Source organism: Rhipicephalus microplus, chromosome X (genome assembly GCF_043290135.1).
Source record: "Rhipicephalus microplus isolate Deutch F79 chromosome X, USDA_Rmic, whole genome shotgun sequence".
NCBI classification, from domain to species: domain Eukaryota; kingdom Metazoa; phylum Arthropoda; class Arachnida; order Ixodida; family Ixodidae; genus Rhipicephalus; species Rhipicephalus microplus.
Window position 1 is genome coordinate 76378021 of NC_134710.1, and position 17255 is coordinate 76395275.

The window sequence follows — 17255 nt, forward strand, 5'->3', positions numbered from 1 at the left end:
CAAAACACGCTTTGCGGTTAACTTGCAGTGAGTTATAACGCTTGTTTTTGAAGTATAATAAAATTATCGCCCAAATAAAGCTTTGGCATCCGAGATTGCTGTATAATAAATGATATTTGCTTGCTCATTATTGTAAACCCGTGTGTCCGCTTCATTTTAACGATAATAATGAACGCTTTAAAGATTGCTAATTTACAATATATTCCTATATAACACACGCTAAACCTGATTTGACTGTCAAAGTCTGCGTGCGAGCCATGAGTTAATGCATAAAAGCCACATGTAGATCACCAAAATAGTATGACATGCTTTCATCAATTTTTTTTGCCAATCTGCTGTTTGCAGTAAGGTATAAGGGATGAAAACTACGTACAGTATACTGTGCGTTGCAGGGTGAGGTCTGTAAATGAGGTAGCTATTGAATAGTTCAAAAATTATATATGAAATTATGGTACGCAATCACAGTTTTAGGGGCGAAGCTCCTAAAGCCGTGGGTTTATACATGCATGTCTGTGACCGGTTCGTAACCACCTGGTTGTATGACTCACTCAGCATGTGGCACTAGTGTGAGTGATAGACAGGCGGACGGACAGACAGACAGATGCACAGACGGATGGACGGATTTACGCTTTGCCCCACTCACCATGAATGATGATTACTGGAACGAAGTGTTCGTTCGTCCGTGCTATGCTGTGCTCCGTGGATATGCTGGACCGATGGACGTGTTTATGGACGTACGAATGGACGGACGCAGGAACGGACGCACGGACAAGAAGCACGCACGGAAGCACGGATAAACGCTTCGCCCCACACATCATCATTCACTCCGTGAATACGCTGTGATTTTTCTCTTTTCTGTCAACAGCACGTATTTTTTATTCGTTTTTTCAAGCCTAGCTGGAGAATGGCAAACTCTTTACACTTTTGTGGACTGCATGCAACACACAGACACATCGAAAGGTCATGTGAATTAGGTGCGGGTGTTTCACATTCTCAACCTATATAAATAGTTAGCGACTAGTCCAAAAAGACGCTAATTGAAGGTGTTAACGCGGCTTGCGTCGACGGTATTTTTCTGCTGCGAACAACTCCAGCGGCTAATGTCACTTTAAAAATGAAGACTAGGGAGAAGATATCTAAGACCTTCACACTCCCGATGAAAAAACAATCACTGCATATCCATGGAGTGAATGATGATGAGGGGGGGCGAAGCGTCCATCAGCCCATCCGTGCTTCCGTCCGTACATTCGTTCTTGCTTCCGTCCGTCCGTGCGACCATCTGTGCGTCTGTCCATACGTCCGTCCACCTGTGTGTCCAATCGTTCATACGTCCGCGCACCCGTACATCTGTCCGTCTGTCTTCTAGTTTGTCTGTCTGTCAGTCCGTCCGTCAGGGCGTCCATCTAGTGATAATCCTCAGTACCGCCATCTCGCATCCCCTGTGGCACATACCCGCTCTGCGCGTCCGTCCAACCGTCCGTCCGCCTGCTAGCTTGTCTGTCCATTCATCCATGCGTCCGTCCGCGCGTCCATCTAGTGAACACTCCAAGTACCGCCATCTACCATCTCGCATTCCCTGTGGCACATACCCGCTCTAGAGCGGGTATGTGCCACCGGTGGCTACGTACACCAATGGAGGAAGGACAGACCCTTACCCTAAAGAGCTGCGCTCCTAAAACTTTGTATTTCCCTCATGTTGTTTGAGTACCACACGTTTTAACGCAACAAACTATGTATGCAGCCGCGCAACATTCGTTGGCTGACCGTCGTGACTATAGGCGGTTTGCGGAGAGGGCATTGTAATGGCAGACTCCGTAGCAGACGACGCGGTTGTCTCCACCCTTCCAAAGCGGCGCATCGAGGAACCATAGACGACGCGCGCTCATTGCGCCATCTTGCAGGTAATGCTGAAAACACGATAGTTCCCCTCTCACCCCACACCCAACCCTGAGATGCATGCCCGGCACTAGCGGTAAGTGGTAGATTAAATATCTTGCCGTTTGAACGTTCAGAGTGGCACTCCTCCGTAGCTGAGTGGTTAACGCCTCTAACTCACGTCTCAGTGGTCCCAAGTTTGATTCCGTGCGCCAAAGTCATTTTCAGGATTTTTTGCCCCGCGTTGTCAGTAATATAGATACGTATACATATACGGTGAGTGACCCCGACGTTGACGCCGGCGGCAAAGTCCAGCGGATAGTGTCCATATAATTGCTATCGCAATAAAACTTTAGTCAAACAACGGTTAACTTATTGCTAGCTATGGATGCCAGCCGAGGGTAAACAGCCTTTATGAACTTAACAATTCGTCAGTTCAGCCAGGCATGTTTTTTTATGTTTTTCTTAAACAGCCCTGCCACATCGCTGTGTCATGTTGGCTATTTAATAAATGTTCTCAAGTACTCCTCGTAACTGCTCTCTTCAGGGCACGTGTTTCACTCGCATAAGTAAAGCTGAGGAGAAGTGAAATGCCATCAATTTTGCAAAAATCGCGTCCTTAGTCGTGAAACCAATAAATACGTTCTAAATTAAATATATGTTGAGAAATGCTCTTATGTTCTTGTTGATGTCTATTACTACCCCCCCCCCTTTTTTTTTTTTCATGTGAGGTATTCCGGTATTCCTTAGCGAAGCCAATGAACTTTGAGTGTTTCTATCTACGTATTTGTCAATCTTGCCGTACTTCTCGGTGCTCTCGTGATCGCCTCCTTAACTTGGAGTAGACGCAAATTAGTGTGGACAAGTAAGAGGTTTTGAAGATTATGACTATCTGGCCATGGCATGTATAACACGAAGATACCGTCGTTAACGTCGTCACACTTTCCCTCCAAACACATGCGGCACAAGTCTGTATCCCACGAGCGGTGGAATGCGGGAGTGTGCCACACGTGATTAGGAGTTTACATCTATACCCAGGAACCAATGATGATTAAAATGCGAGGGAGTTAAAAAAATGCCAACATTGGAAACGTTGACCCGACGAATGTAAAACATAAAAATCGGGGTCCCAGCAGGAATCGAGTGAGGCCTTCAAGTATTCTACCACAGAGCCAGATCTTGAAGCTACTTTGGAAAAAAGCCATGTGCAGACGTAATGTCATTGCATCGTCAATTGTGGGTGCACTGTTGGCTATCTACTTTTATAATAAAGCAATAAGCATTATATATGTTCTATCACATCGGCATCATGTCGGGTTCACGTCAATTGTGAAAGCAGTGTTGACTCCCCTTTTTTAGTGGTCTAATAGACATTTCAGTTGTATTCCTATAATTCAGGAAGCTTTATTCAATCATTGCTCGACCCCGGACGAATACGCTAAGGAAAGCTACGTAAAATATTCACATCACCGCAGCGTGAAGTGAACTTCGTTTTGATGATACTGACGTCTATGCTCTGACGTGACCGCTGACGTTACGTTAGGCCATAAGTTACCTTTTAAACACCTGAGTAGTCCAAGTTCCTGGTAAGCCAACAACGTACACACAAATACTAAACTTACAAAACAAACACGTCGATTCACGTTGCAACTTTTGACTCAAAGTGAAAGAAATGCAGTATAGACAATTTTTCACCGACTGCTTTGCATCAAACCGATTCTCACAAGATTTGGGACCAGCCGAGTTTTTTTTAAAGTTGACAAAGCTCCTGTATTTGTTGTCACATTTTTACTGTGTAAATAAAAAAAGTTAGAGGCTCTATGGGAAGATGTGCTCCAAAATAGCCATCACCAATCAGAATACAAGATGAAAAAGAGAAAGGAAGAGGACTTTTCTACAGTTCGACTTGTGCGTTCTCAATGTCGATCGAGACGTGAAACAGTAGTACCACTTCCGCATAGGGAGCTACGACAAATACCTGTGCTTTGGGCTTTTGGTTCGCAATCAACTCATCCGCTTGGCTCAGCAGCTCTTCGACGGGACTCTGCTTGTTCTGCAATCACAGAAAAACATCAATTAGAGTGCAGTCTATAAGATTGCTGGTTCATGCAACTTGGTTTGTTAACAGGAATGCTAGATTCGGGGTTTACCTACAACCAAAGTAATGCCAGAATATTAACATTTTACCCCGGCACTGCTTTCTTTTTTTTTACCACTTTACTACCGGAAAGTCAGTTCCAAAGCAGTTATCGTCGCATGGCTTACCACTAGCTGTACTGATGCTGCATAAAATGTCGTATGGCTCTTACGCTCTTTCTAGATTATCCATAACATCACTTCCCTCGTGTTGCATACTTCCTAGCCAGACAAGTGCCAAAAATGTGAAATATCCTATTGAAGCACGCTTCCTCGTCTCGCAAGTGCACACCAATCTTGGTCTAAGTTAAGTAGCAGGAGGACAAAAAAGTAAGGCTTAATTTACACTCGAAGCGAATTTTCTGGGTCAGCGGAGTAGGTTGAAAGTAACGCAAAAAACAACAAATCGTATGACAAACAAGATTACTGCGCCGATTGTTTCGGAAAGCGTATGACTTTACGCGTATTGCCAAAACAGCTAAATTTCAACGCATCCTGTGAAGCTAAAGAAAGCCCACAGACTCAGCTCTTTCCACGAACACAGGTTTGGGGCTCAGGGCTCGTGGCGCGTAGTAGCGTGAGCTGCAATGTGGGCATGCGCTGAGGATGGCACGATCTCTTGGAGGCCCCAAAGTTTTGGTTTAACATTGCGTGTGCAGTTTGAGTCTGCAGCACTGCGTAATTTTTGAACAAAAACGAACCTGTAGCTTCTGTAGGACCTGCTGGTGCTGCTGCTGCAGGTGGAGTGCTTCTTCGTGGTTGCTTCCCACGTCGCTCATCTCCGGTGACAACTCTTGGATGCGCAGCTCCAGGACATCTCCAGACTGCACCGTTCAGAAAAGTATTTGGGAGGCCACTATAACAACACAGCTAGACCCGCGCACTTTTGAAGCCCTCACAGATTAAAAGATGATTCGATACTTCGCAAAACATTGGCGTTCAAACATTGCTTCGCCAGAGATAGCCCTACACACTTCCACGCGATAATGAAGTTAACAATCGCACATGAACGGAATAAGTGACCACGATAAAGTTGAAAATCGGGATTGTTCAACTGTGTTCCTGGTATACGCCCATTCAAGGATCAATCTTCTGCCTGCCACGGTAGACTTGTATGTAACACTTGTTGCTCACTCGAAGGTCGCGGGATGGAATCCTGGTCGCGGTGGTCGCCTATCGATGGCAGAAAAAGGCTGGAGGTTCATGTGCCTATAGACCAAGGTGCCCACTAAAGCACCCCCCCCCCTCGCCCCGCCACGGTGGTCTAGTGGCTAAGGTACTCGGCTGCTGACCCGCAGGTCGCGGGTTCAAATCCCGGCTGTGGCGGCTGCATTTCCGATGGAGGCGGAAATGTTGTAGGCCCGTGTACTCAGATTTGGGTGCACGTTAAAGAACCCCAGGTGGTCAAAATTTCCGGAGCCTTCCACTACCGCGTCTCTCATAATCAAAAAGTGGCTTTGAGACGTTAAACCCCACAAATCAATCAATCAAAGCACCCCCCCCCCCCTCCGCGTTGAAATTTATGAAGCCTTCTACTATACGGCGCCTCTCATAAGCATGCCGTATTTTCGGGACGTAAAACACTAACAATTATAATTTATTAAGATTCATCTTGCAGCACAGCACACTTCGCTCCTCAAACGCGCCGTCGACCGCTGTTTTGTGGTGACAGCCCCATCAAACTAACGCCAGTATTGACTCGGTGAAACACACTGATAGTTGATTTATGGTTTGGGGGGGGGGGGGTTGACGTTTCAAAAACCACCATATGATTATGAGAGACGCCGTAGTGGAGGGCTTCGGAAATTTCGACCACTTGGGGTTCTTTAACATGCACCCAAATCTGAGCACACGGTTGTACAGCATTTTCGCCTCCATCGGAAATGTAGCCGCTGCAGCCAGGATTCGATCCCGCGACCTGCGGGTCAGCAGCTGAGTACCTTAGCCACTAGACTACCGCGGCGGGGCATACTGATAATTGAATGTATCGTCTTTGCGAAAAAGTCCTGGCCCAGTAAATGTTCAGTGCAGACCTTCCTTAGCTGGACATGATGCGAGAGAGAGAGAGAGAGAGAAATAGAGAAAAGAAACGGGCATTGATGTTGACCAGAGGATGTCTACGATCGTCTAACCTGCATGGTAAGTAGAAATGAGAAGAGAAAGTGAGAAAGAAAAATATCCCACGTACTGTGGGAATCAATATGCGGAGCACGAATCAGGAAGGTTAAATTGCTACATTAGAATCAGCACAACTTTACAAGGTGGACGTAAATTATGCCGTACGTGACTTCTATGGCATGATTATCATGTTTGTGCCTGTCATTTGTGCTCATCGTCCATTCACGTTACATAACACCAAAATTGGTATATGTAAAGCTAGTGAAACGACCGCGAGTGCATAATAAGCGTTGTATGTAGTCATGTTCTTGCACGACACGCATATCACAATTATCATGTTTGCACCAGTTATATACCTTCGTCATTTACTCACGTCACGTAACGCCAAATTTGGCATATGTGAAGCAAGTGAAATGGCCGCGAGTGCACGTTGATCGTTGCATGTAGTCATGATTTACATGACACGCATGTCATGATTATCATGTTTAAATGTGTCATTTATCTTCGTCCGTTCGCATCACGTAATACGAAATGTGATATACTTGAAGCTAGCCAAACGGCCGTGATCGCATCTTGGGCGTGGCATGTAAATCATGTGGTACATGACACGGATTTTAGGATTTTTATTTTCCGACCTGTAATTTATGTTTTTCATAGATACGTCACGTAATACCAAATTTGGTGTATATAAAAGTGAAATGGCCGCGAGCGTGCCATGAGCGTGACATGCAAGTGATGTTTCACATAACATGCCATAATTTTTGTATTATCATTTGTCATTTATGTTCGTTATGTAGTCACTTCACGCAATACCGAATTTGGTGTATATCAAGCGAGTGAAACGGCAATCAGAGCACCATGAGCGTGGCATGTAAATCATGTTGTACGTGACATGCACATTATTATTTTCACATTACCGCCTCTTATTTATGTTGGTCACGCAAAAATGTCTCATCATACAAATTTTTGGATATATCAAGTAAAGGAAATGGCCGCAGGAGCACCACGGCCATGGCATGTAAACAATACCGCTCATGACATCTCATGATTTTCATTATATGACCAGTCATTCATGTTCATCATACACTCATGTTACGCCATATCAAGCTTGGTATAAGTTACATCAACGGTACGGCCAGGAGAACACAAAGTCGTAAACGGCTAGACAGACAGACAGACAGACAGACAGACAGACAGACAGACAGACAGACAGACAGACAGATAGATAGATAGATAGATAGATAGATAGATAGATAGATAGATAGATAGACAGACAAACGGAGAGATAGATAGATAGATAGATAGATAGATAGATAGATAGATAGATAGATAGATAGATAGATAGATAGATAGATAGATAGATAGATAGATAGATAGATAGATAGATAGATAGATAGATAGATAGATAGATAGATAGATAGATAGATAGATAGATAGATAGATAGATAGATAGATAGATAGGGCTTAAAGTCACCGAAGTTTGCTAAGGAGTGTTTCGCATTTAAAATTTCCCGATAGTTACAGTACTCCTTCATGCGAATTTCGAGCGCAGCTTTTTTTAAAGTTCTGGACTTCCACATTTGTAGCAATCTATCATTGGTTACATATTGCCGTGGAAACAGCCAGCATTAAACACAACACGCGGTGCATAGCACGCGTCGCAAACTAAGCGAAACGTCGATTTCCCTGTTACGACAACCGAAACCAGCCGCAGTGAATGTGCTATCCCTGCATGCTCACGAGCTCCGACTCAGGGGCTAGCGCGGATGACGGAAGAAGAAAGCGAGGCCAGTGACATGGAGTATTAACTTATTCCGCGTTCGCTCCCTTCCGTACTTGTTCGCTCTATCGGCCACGCCAACAATGACAACGGCGTTCAACGCAGAAACGGGTATAGTAGTGCGTAATCGTGAGTAATCGATCGCACGACTCACATGAGGTACCGTCGTGTATGATGATGTATGCACGAGGGATTTATTGCATGCGCACACCATTAACGTCTTCTCTCACCCTTTTACCTTTCCTTTTTTTCTCTTTCTGGTAGCATTTTTCATAAAGGGCCAGCCGCTCGTTTTCTTTTCTTTGTTTAAAGTGTAGACATGTTTTGAAACATAACAAAGACATAAAACAGTATGGTAGAATGAATACAAGCATCACTCCGCAAAAAAAAAATTGCCCGCAGCTTCCCTCGGGGGAACACTGAGGAGGATGCGGAGCATATAATTGGTTAACGGGGTGTTAAAGTGCGACTTACTTGGGTCGATGGCTAAATTGGTTAACGTGGTTGTGAAATGGGGTGTTAAATTGCGACTTACTTGGGTCGATGGCTAAATTGGTTAACGTGGTTGTAGGAGGGGATGTTAAATGAGTGAACACGTACACACGTATGCGAAAGGGCGGCGCTGGTCGAAGGGACGTCGATCATTGTGTTTGTGGATTCGTTGGAATTCATTTCACCGCGACCTTGGACGTCGACGCGCCGTACAAACCAACCGACGAGCGGCAACTGAGCGAGCGAGCGCCGACCTTGAGTATATATACAGCGCGACGGCGCATGCACTGTCAGCTGTCGAATGTTCGAGAAGGGGGAGAAGCGCAACGGCGCATGCGCGCGCGTCAGCTGCCGATGTTCTCGAAGCGCGACGGCGCATGCGCGCGCGTCAGCTGCCGATGTTCTCGAAGCGTGACGGCGCATGCGCGCTACATTATACAGCTAGCGAATGTTCGTGAAGGGGAGAAGCGCATGCGGTGTGTAGAGGAGGAAGGGTGCACAGATGGTGGAGGAGTGAAGCGCGCGCGGTGTGTAGAGGAGGAAGGGATGCACAGATGGTGGAAGAAGGAGGAGGAAGCTTGCGGACGGCGCCGCACTACAAGCCTCGAGTATTAGATGTTCCGCATCTAAAAAAATTAAGCGTGGTAAACATGCTCTTTTACAAGAGAGCTGTTATGCTTTTCGTTAAGTCGTTACGCAAATCACCGACTGCCGTCTACTGAATTGCTATAGACATCTTCGTTCCAACTTGCTCCGAAGATCGAAATTTGACGCACAATTTTATAAGAAAAACAAATTTTGTTGAAATTTACTAACACTTGAGAATTGTTCAGGAGGAAAAAAAAATCTGCCCAAGGAGGTACTCCATTTTTTTTTTTCGCTTAAGTATTTGAATTTTTGTTCGGACTGTTTCAATAGATGCCTGAATGAGAACAAATCTGCATTTGAGATGCGCTAGTCTGCGGACAGCGGTAACTGTATACCACAACTGCTCGCGGCCCACCGAGTTTAACAGTGGTCTATGCAGTAAATGAGACAACAGGGGTTAAAAATATCAATTTACTTTCAATATGCAAATAACGAGTAGCATTGGCGGAGACGAAGGAACAGATAAATAATTACTTTAACAAAAAAAGTTCCAGAGTTAGAACAAAAATTAAGCAACAGCCGTGACAAAGACGATAGGAGCAAATTATACTGCATTATATTTTATGAAACTATCAACACTTTATTTTGAAGACTTCGGAAAAACAAACTGCATCATCACGTGTACGATGCAGAGTTTTCCCGCCCAGCTGTGCAGTGCAAACAGGTATTCCTATCACCATTTCGGTTTCAACCGAGCCCGGCCCTTGCTGCATTTTCATTCAGAACCCGACCTGACCCTCCTTTAGTCTTGTTTGCTCACCATTAAATAAACACCTAAAAATATCCCACTCCCTGTACGGGGCGGGAGGGTTCATCCGCCTCTTGCACCACCTTGTTTAATTGTAAAAGCTGAATATTGTTTACCCTTCGACTTCCATCTGTTCTTTCTTGGTTTCCTTTCTTACATTTTTTCGTTTCTTTTCGTCTTTCCACTTCCTCGCGCCCGGCAGTCCCACCATGCCCCAAATCTTGTTGCAGTTATTTCGAGCCATTTGACCGTATACTCCGGTTTACTTAAGATAACGCTTCTTGAGGTCATGCTGTGTTCGAGTGGAAAGCTCGAAGAACAACGGACGTGTTGGCCTCGATCTTTACGTTGCTTCGTGGGCACGCCAGCAAAGGTGGCTCATCTCCCACTTACATCTCCGTAACACTGGTACAGTCTTAAAAAAAAGTTAGTGGAAAGGCAGCCACTGCAAGCAAATAGGTAGTAACTGCAGCGCTTACTACCTTTCTTGTGACCGTTACTAACCCATTGCTACATGTTTACTATCTACGTTTATAGTAAGCAGCTACTAGATGCAACTGTTATTAACTTTGTTACCTGTTTACTACCTACGTTAGTACGCATCGAGGAACTGGAATATAATAGGTGATAACTGGTAGCGGTTACTAACTCTCCTGCCCCGTTGCCACCTTTTTACTACCCGCGGCCATTGATTGACTAATCTATAATAGTAGGTAATACCTGTTGTAATAGTTTTTATGAAGGATTCTTTCAGCTTACCATCTTTAAACGGAAAAATAGCGCAGAAGATACCCATGGGCAAGGCAAAAAAAAAAACATTTGTTTTAAATTACGCAATTGAGATATGTAGGCGTCATTCTGCTATTGTCAAAACGGAGAAGTACAAGTTAATGAACAAAAGCATGTGCTACTCTCGTTGCAGGAAACAATTCGTAAATTACAATGAACTAACAAAACAGGCGGATCCGATTAACCAAATGGTCAAAATTAATCCGGGTTCTTTCACTGCGGCGTGTCTCACAATAATACCTTGGCTTCGGCGCCTACAACCCCCGAAACAATTATACCATTTTAGCCCCCGATCCACCGATATATTAGCTCTGTGAAACATTCAAAGACACTGAGACTATAGTAATGAGTTCTGTACCTTGTTTTGACCGCTGTATATAATACTTTTAGGCCATTTCATATTAAATCAGTATGACATATCATTTTTATAAGTATTACTAATTAAAAGCTTTGTACTACAACCTTGAACACGTGTAACCACGTAGTGTCTTAGGCTGATATTTTTTTATAATTCTCCTTGAAACGCAAGCGCTCACCTGTGCCAGATATGCATCTTCAAGGTAGTGGCTAATATACTCTGGTAGACGCTTACCTAGTAATGTAGCCTATATAGTGAACTTGTTAGGTCTAGGTATTCTTCGCGTTAATTACACACGACGCCTGATTACGTGAAATCGTTTAGTAATGAGACATTAATTGGCCAGTATTGACAATCAAGAAAATATGACAAAATGGGAATGGTAGTACCAGTTACTACTTTTTAAAATTTTTAAAACCATTGAATGTTACTACCTGTGGTTGGTAACAGCTAACGTAGTAACAGTTACTAAATGCTGGTAGTAACGTCAAATGTGCTGTTCCCACCCTTGCTGTTACTAACTACACTTACTAGCAGGGTTGTAACATATGTGGCAAACTATTTCTTCCCCACAGTTAGCAAGTACTACAACCTTTTTTTTTGAAGTGCACGTAACCACAAAATTGTCAAACTTTCATGTGAAGCTTGATGGGCTAGTTGGTGTTTATTTATTTATTTATTTATTTGCGTGTGTTCAATAAATAGACCGAAATAAGAAGACACGGAGGGCTCATTCTGCATAAATTCAGGATTGTTTATGTATACAGGCATCGCAGATGTATACAGGCATCGCCCTCTTCTCCTGTTCTCTCAATGGAATTCACCATAAGGCGTGAAGCTGGGTCAGAGCAGAGCTGGTGTGCACGCTTCAGTTTGTTTTATTAACCATCTGTACAAAATGCTTGTTCTGTGATGGTTGTGCGTGTCCATTCATGATGGTAACTTTCTCTCTACGACGCACGGCAAACCTCAGCCGTGACAGCTTTGTAGTAGCCAATACAAAATCCTTAACCACGACTTCAAATACTGGTAATCAGTAGGTCATGTTGTTGTCCGAATCGGTACCATAAACCACAGCTCCCTTAGGCGACGTTCATTAGAATCTGAGAATTCGCTCGCGCTCATGAGTGGTTGGTCAATGTTATGGTTACGTTACTAGAGTCAGTCTCCCCAAGGTAAACTGAAAATGATGCGGCGCTTCGCCTGATAAGGGACACCCCCCCCCCTTGCCAAGCCTTTGGCTTCCAATCATCGGTTCACAAACATGTCACTCAATTTGACCACTTGCGCGATCGAAGGCACTAAACTTTCCCCAAGGACAACTTCTCGTCTTCTGTCTCGATTGGATGAAAGTGTACACCACTCAGATGAATTTACTATTGTTTGCTTGAGAAACCACGCTCCCCTCGGGAGCACCGGAACACGGCAGCTCGCAACGACACTGGCACTTTGCCGTCCTCCGCACCATCAGGGCGCCGGCGGCACGCTCGGTTGCGTAATGAACTGGCTGCAGTGCCAACTTTGGTTACCGATACTCTGAGGTTCCGCTCTTAGCGAGAATCCCACGACAGGGTCCTTGATAACGGTGGCCTCGAGGCTATATTGTGCTCTGTGATCTAACAGCCAGCCTGTCCTGCAGCCTGCATAACTATCGGACTTCGCGGCGCGCATTCGACCACATAGCACCCATCGTTTCAAATAACGAAGCTGCAGAGATGATAAGTGCCTGGCGGTCGCCGATATTTCGGCCTAAATACGGTTAGATAATAATGAAAATAAAACAAACATGACGACCCAACCTGACCTCTGCGACACCTCGAAGTAGTCAGAAATAGAATGCCTAGGAAGTGTGTCCCTCTCCGGAGGGGGGATGATCGAGACTTATTACAGTCCACGAAGAAGAGGCTGATTTTATAAAATATTTACTATAACTAGCGGATATGGATTAACCGAACAATCGACGAAGTGAATAAGCATGGTCGGCATAACATGTCCCAAAACATCGGAAACTGATGTATACATAAGTTGATCGACTATGAGAAAGGATACGCAGGAACATGCAATGGCAGATTTGGCTCTTAGCGGATACCCTAAACATCAGGTGTACTCTTCAGTGACTATATGGACACAATAAGTGATAAGAAATGTTAGTCTTGCATTATATTGTTATCGCGACTTCCTGTTACCTCAAATAAAATTACCCCCACCGCGGTTGTCTGGGGGCTAAGGTACTCGGCTGCTTACCCGCAGGTCGCGGGATTGCATCCCGGCTGCGGCGGCTGAATTTTTGATGGAGACGAAAATCATGTAGGCCCGTGTGCTCGAATTTGGGTGCACGTTAAGGAACCCCAGGTGGTCGAAATTTTCGGAGCCCTCCACAATGGCGTCTCTCATAATCATACGGTGGTTCTGGGACGTTCAACCCCATAAATCAATCAAATAAAATTGCTGTGCTTTTTTGTGCACTTCGCTATTGCGAAACATCATTAAATTCTGTATTAAAATGTTACAGTAAATGCAGTAGTTATGCTACTTGGTCTTTTTCGCTTCATTTATTGTACGCGAACACAATTGTTATAAGTAGTACTGGTGTGTACACTGGCTGGGAATGGATGGGGGAGGGGGTAAGGGGCCTCAAACCACAGGGGAATTTTTTTATTGTGCATATGTATACACCATACGCACGCTCCCATAAATGCACGCCCGAACATACGTATAGTTGAACGAAATAAACAAAAATCTCTGGCTAAACCCATGATGAATAGGTATGTTAAACTCATACGTTATTTCGGCCCCATCGAAATATTATTGACAAATGTAATTGCTTTATTATTCACTATATTAATACACCATACATCCCACGTACCCCGTTTTGGCGCTTAAATTAAATCGGAACTGCCGAAAAAAAAAAGACGTATATAAGCAAATAACTAAACATCGCCACTGACTTGATGCTGAAATTATCGGCAGGGTTGTACAGATCGCACTTAAAAGTACAAGTTCGACGTAGTTCCAAATTTAAAAAAAAAAGTTATGGGAACCTCACACACTGTTTATTCGCATCAGGTGGGAACGAACCAACCCAAAGAAACCAAATAAAAAAGCAACTTCGAGTTCGTCGCTAGTCGATAATCAACGTGTCGATTATGTATACGTGGCACTACAAAGTATGCATCATCCACTTCGAACTTTGTCTCCATTCTCGTCATTCACCTCACGTCACTTTGAAAGCAGCGCTTGCATGAATGGCAGACAGTGGCAGAACATGCCCGCCAAGTGCTGCCACGCAGTTTTTGAACATCTAGCTGCAGCGTATGCGCTGCTTGTCCCAACTGGGACGTCCGCGTAAACTGACTAGAGAAGAGCGGAAACGCAGGCGGGAGACGGCAAGCAGGTCAGACGCCGACGGGGCGAACTTTCTTGGCGACCTCAGCGTCCTGTTTGCGCTCTTCTCCCTCCGTATATAAACAGAAAAACGTAGTCAGCACGGGCCGCAAGAAGACTTCGGGCACCCATGTTTATTTATTATTTCGCTCGATTCTTGAAGGGATGGCGTCCCACGTGAGCTTATCTCAACTGCCAAGCGACTTCGGTGCGTAAAGTGTTGCACTCGAAAGCGACCTTAAGGGTTACCAACCGAGTAGTATAGTGGAAGTAATCCATGGTATTCATTTCGATTGCACTGGCGGTTCGTGACCACCTAGATGGACCTGATACAGAACAGATTACCTAAATTTCAGTCAGTAAAGTCTCACAGTGACCAGCATTTTTAAGATATTGATTGATTGATTTGTGGGGTTTAACGTCCCAAAACCACCATATGATTATGAGAGACGCCGTAGTGGAGGGCTCCGGAAATTTCGACCACCTGGGGTTTTTTAACGGGCACCCAAATCTGAGCACACGGGCCTACGACATTTCCGCCTCCATCGGAAATGCAGCCGCCGCAGCCGGGATTTGAACCCGCGACCTGCGGGTCAGCAGCCGAGTACCTTAGCCACTAGACCACCGCGGCGGGGCAGCATTTTTAAGATAAAGCATGAGTTTGCTTACATACTTAACCGAGGTTGTCGATCAGGCCTCCCAGTACAGTGCATGAAAATATGAGAGATATACCACACCGTATTTGTTTGTATCACATTTCCCTTCCTGTTAATCTGTGATTCTTACGTTATTCTCATGCATATAGCAAAAAAGTGTGTCATGCTATACTATAAAAAAAGATCGAGCATTTGGGGACTACTTCTGCCACGAAACAATAATCAGTCGTATACTTCGCACACTTTCCTCGCGTTATCACCGCGGTTCCAGTAGTTCGCGGTTTCGAACGGCTCCCGCGTAATCAGTCTGACATTGCATTTTTTGATAGGAAAGTGGCGAGCGCCAGGTTTTCAAGCAAGAAGACGCAAGCGAGTCAGATGACCATTATTGTTGTGTGGCAGGACTACCCCAAATACTCCATTTTATACAGTGCATTACAACAGCAATTGGACTGTGCACCTGACTAAGAAAGAACTAATACCAGCGTTGCAAAGGTGTACTCTTCTTATCAAAGGCGCAGTCAGAAGTATTTTCTTGATTGGAAGGGCACGTTAACAAGAAGTTAGGTATGTTCATGCTTTCATTTATTTGTGTACATATATGCTTGTGTTTATTTGTGACACATGCAAAACTGAAAATTTTTGAACAGGAAGTTATTCACCCTCTTTCCACTCCAGTGCTTTTGATGCTGTTTTGACAGTCCAGTAGTGAATGCGTCAGAATTTCTTGCATAGAACTGCCCGGCATTGTGGGCACGTATGAGGAGCACTTATAATCGCCAACTCTACACAGGCACATGCGGATATATATCTCTAGAATGTTCCCCACCTTCATAATCGAGAGCAGTAAGCGTAGTTTGAAGAGTCACATGTTACATGACTACGATATATCTCACTGATTTCTCTGCAGAGCCTGACTATTGTTTTAGTGAGTGTCCGCATCGCCAATGAAGCAGCTTGTTGTCTCTCTTCTCGAGGTTATGTTAAATGTTTAGTTCTGTGATTTCGTAAACTTACGTCGAGGGTTTTTCTTGTTGCTCTTATTACCCAAATCAAGCGTTCAGGGATCGTCCGCGAACCTTCGCAAGACGTGAACGATGTGTATAAACGTCTACATTCTGATCAGTATATAGGTATACGATCAGGACGGTCGATGTCCTACTTGTAATATTTGGCCAGACGATACTAATTCCCGCCATGAATACTCGCGTGCCACCGGACCGGCAAGGAAGGCTTACACGTGCATTCGAGGGAGAAGGACTCCACACATCTGGCTCGCTTCCAACGCATCCGCCCATTATTTTTATGCCACTTCTCATGTGGACAAGCGTACACGTATGGCAGCACACCGGCTGGCTCTCTCGCTCCGATCTGGTCCAGGGGTTCACCTATAGCGAGCACAGTCCAGCTATGCCGGACGCACGCGCACGGCAGCTGTCTCGCTACGTATAGCCTTCAGTGCTGCGTGGTACGGATCGGGCAGCAGAACGGTGGATTACAGCATTTTAACTAGCGTAAGCTGAAGATCGGCCCACCGCTTCGGCGCCCCCAAGTTCAAGAGCGCTTCAAGCGCGCGGCGGCGGCCAGCGAGAGGTGTCAAGGTCCATCGGCCACAGCGCGTGTCAGCGCGACAGAGGCGGCTCACCTGCAGGAGGGCTATCACCAGCCGAGTGTTGCCCGACTGCACAGCGATGCTGCTGATGGTGGTGGTGGTGGACGCGCTGCTCGCCATGTCTCCGGGATGCGGCGGCCACCTGCCGCGGGTCCAGCGGGTCAACAACACACGCTTGTTGTGATTGGGCCGCCGGCAACTTACGAGTCGGAACCCCCGGGGTCGCAGCCACTCCTCTCGGGTCGCTGCCTGTCTGAAACTGGGCCCAGCCGCCAAATTTAGGCAACGGCCCAGGCCACGTGGCCAGCGCTCGAAATAGCGGCAGTCCCCCGTACATGTGGCGGCCGCCATGGCCGCCGGCAGCTCTCCGCCGCGGAGGAGAGCCGGCAGCTATAGCGTTCGCAAGAAGGCGCGAGCATCCGCGGGGTGACACGCCCGCCGATGCAACCTCGGCGACAGGCTTCTCGAGACGCGCGCTTCCCCGACAGCGTGTCGACGCTACTGGCCGGGGGCAGTAACCTCGGCCGACCATGGGGGGCCTCAGGGTGCGCAGCCCACAATCTCGCATTGACAAGCCTTGCTCCCCGCCAACTTCGTCGGGCTTGTTGCCTTATGCAACACTTCTGAGTGCGCCAACTACTTCGTTTGGGTTATTTACT

General features: G+C 45.7%; 1 protein-coding gene across 1 annotated transcript in view; it reads right to left on the reverse strand.

The window, feature by feature from the left end:
- LOC119176676 (uncharacterized) overlaps positions 1-16962 on the reverse strand; it is a 322419-nt gene extending 305457 nt beyond the window's left edge. Inside the window, exons 1-3 of the mRNA XM_075876363.1 lie at positions 16630-16962; positions 4713-4835; positions 3854-3928 (exon numbers count right to left, since the gene is read on the reverse strand). Coding sequence (XP_075732478.1) covers positions 3854-3928; positions 4713-4835; positions 16630-16947 — 516 coding nt within the window. The 5' untranslated portion in view covers positions 16948-16962. The remainder of the gene's footprint in view (positions 1-3853; positions 3929-4712; positions 4836-16629) is intronic.
- Between the last annotated feature and the right edge of the window lie 293 nt (positions 16963-17255).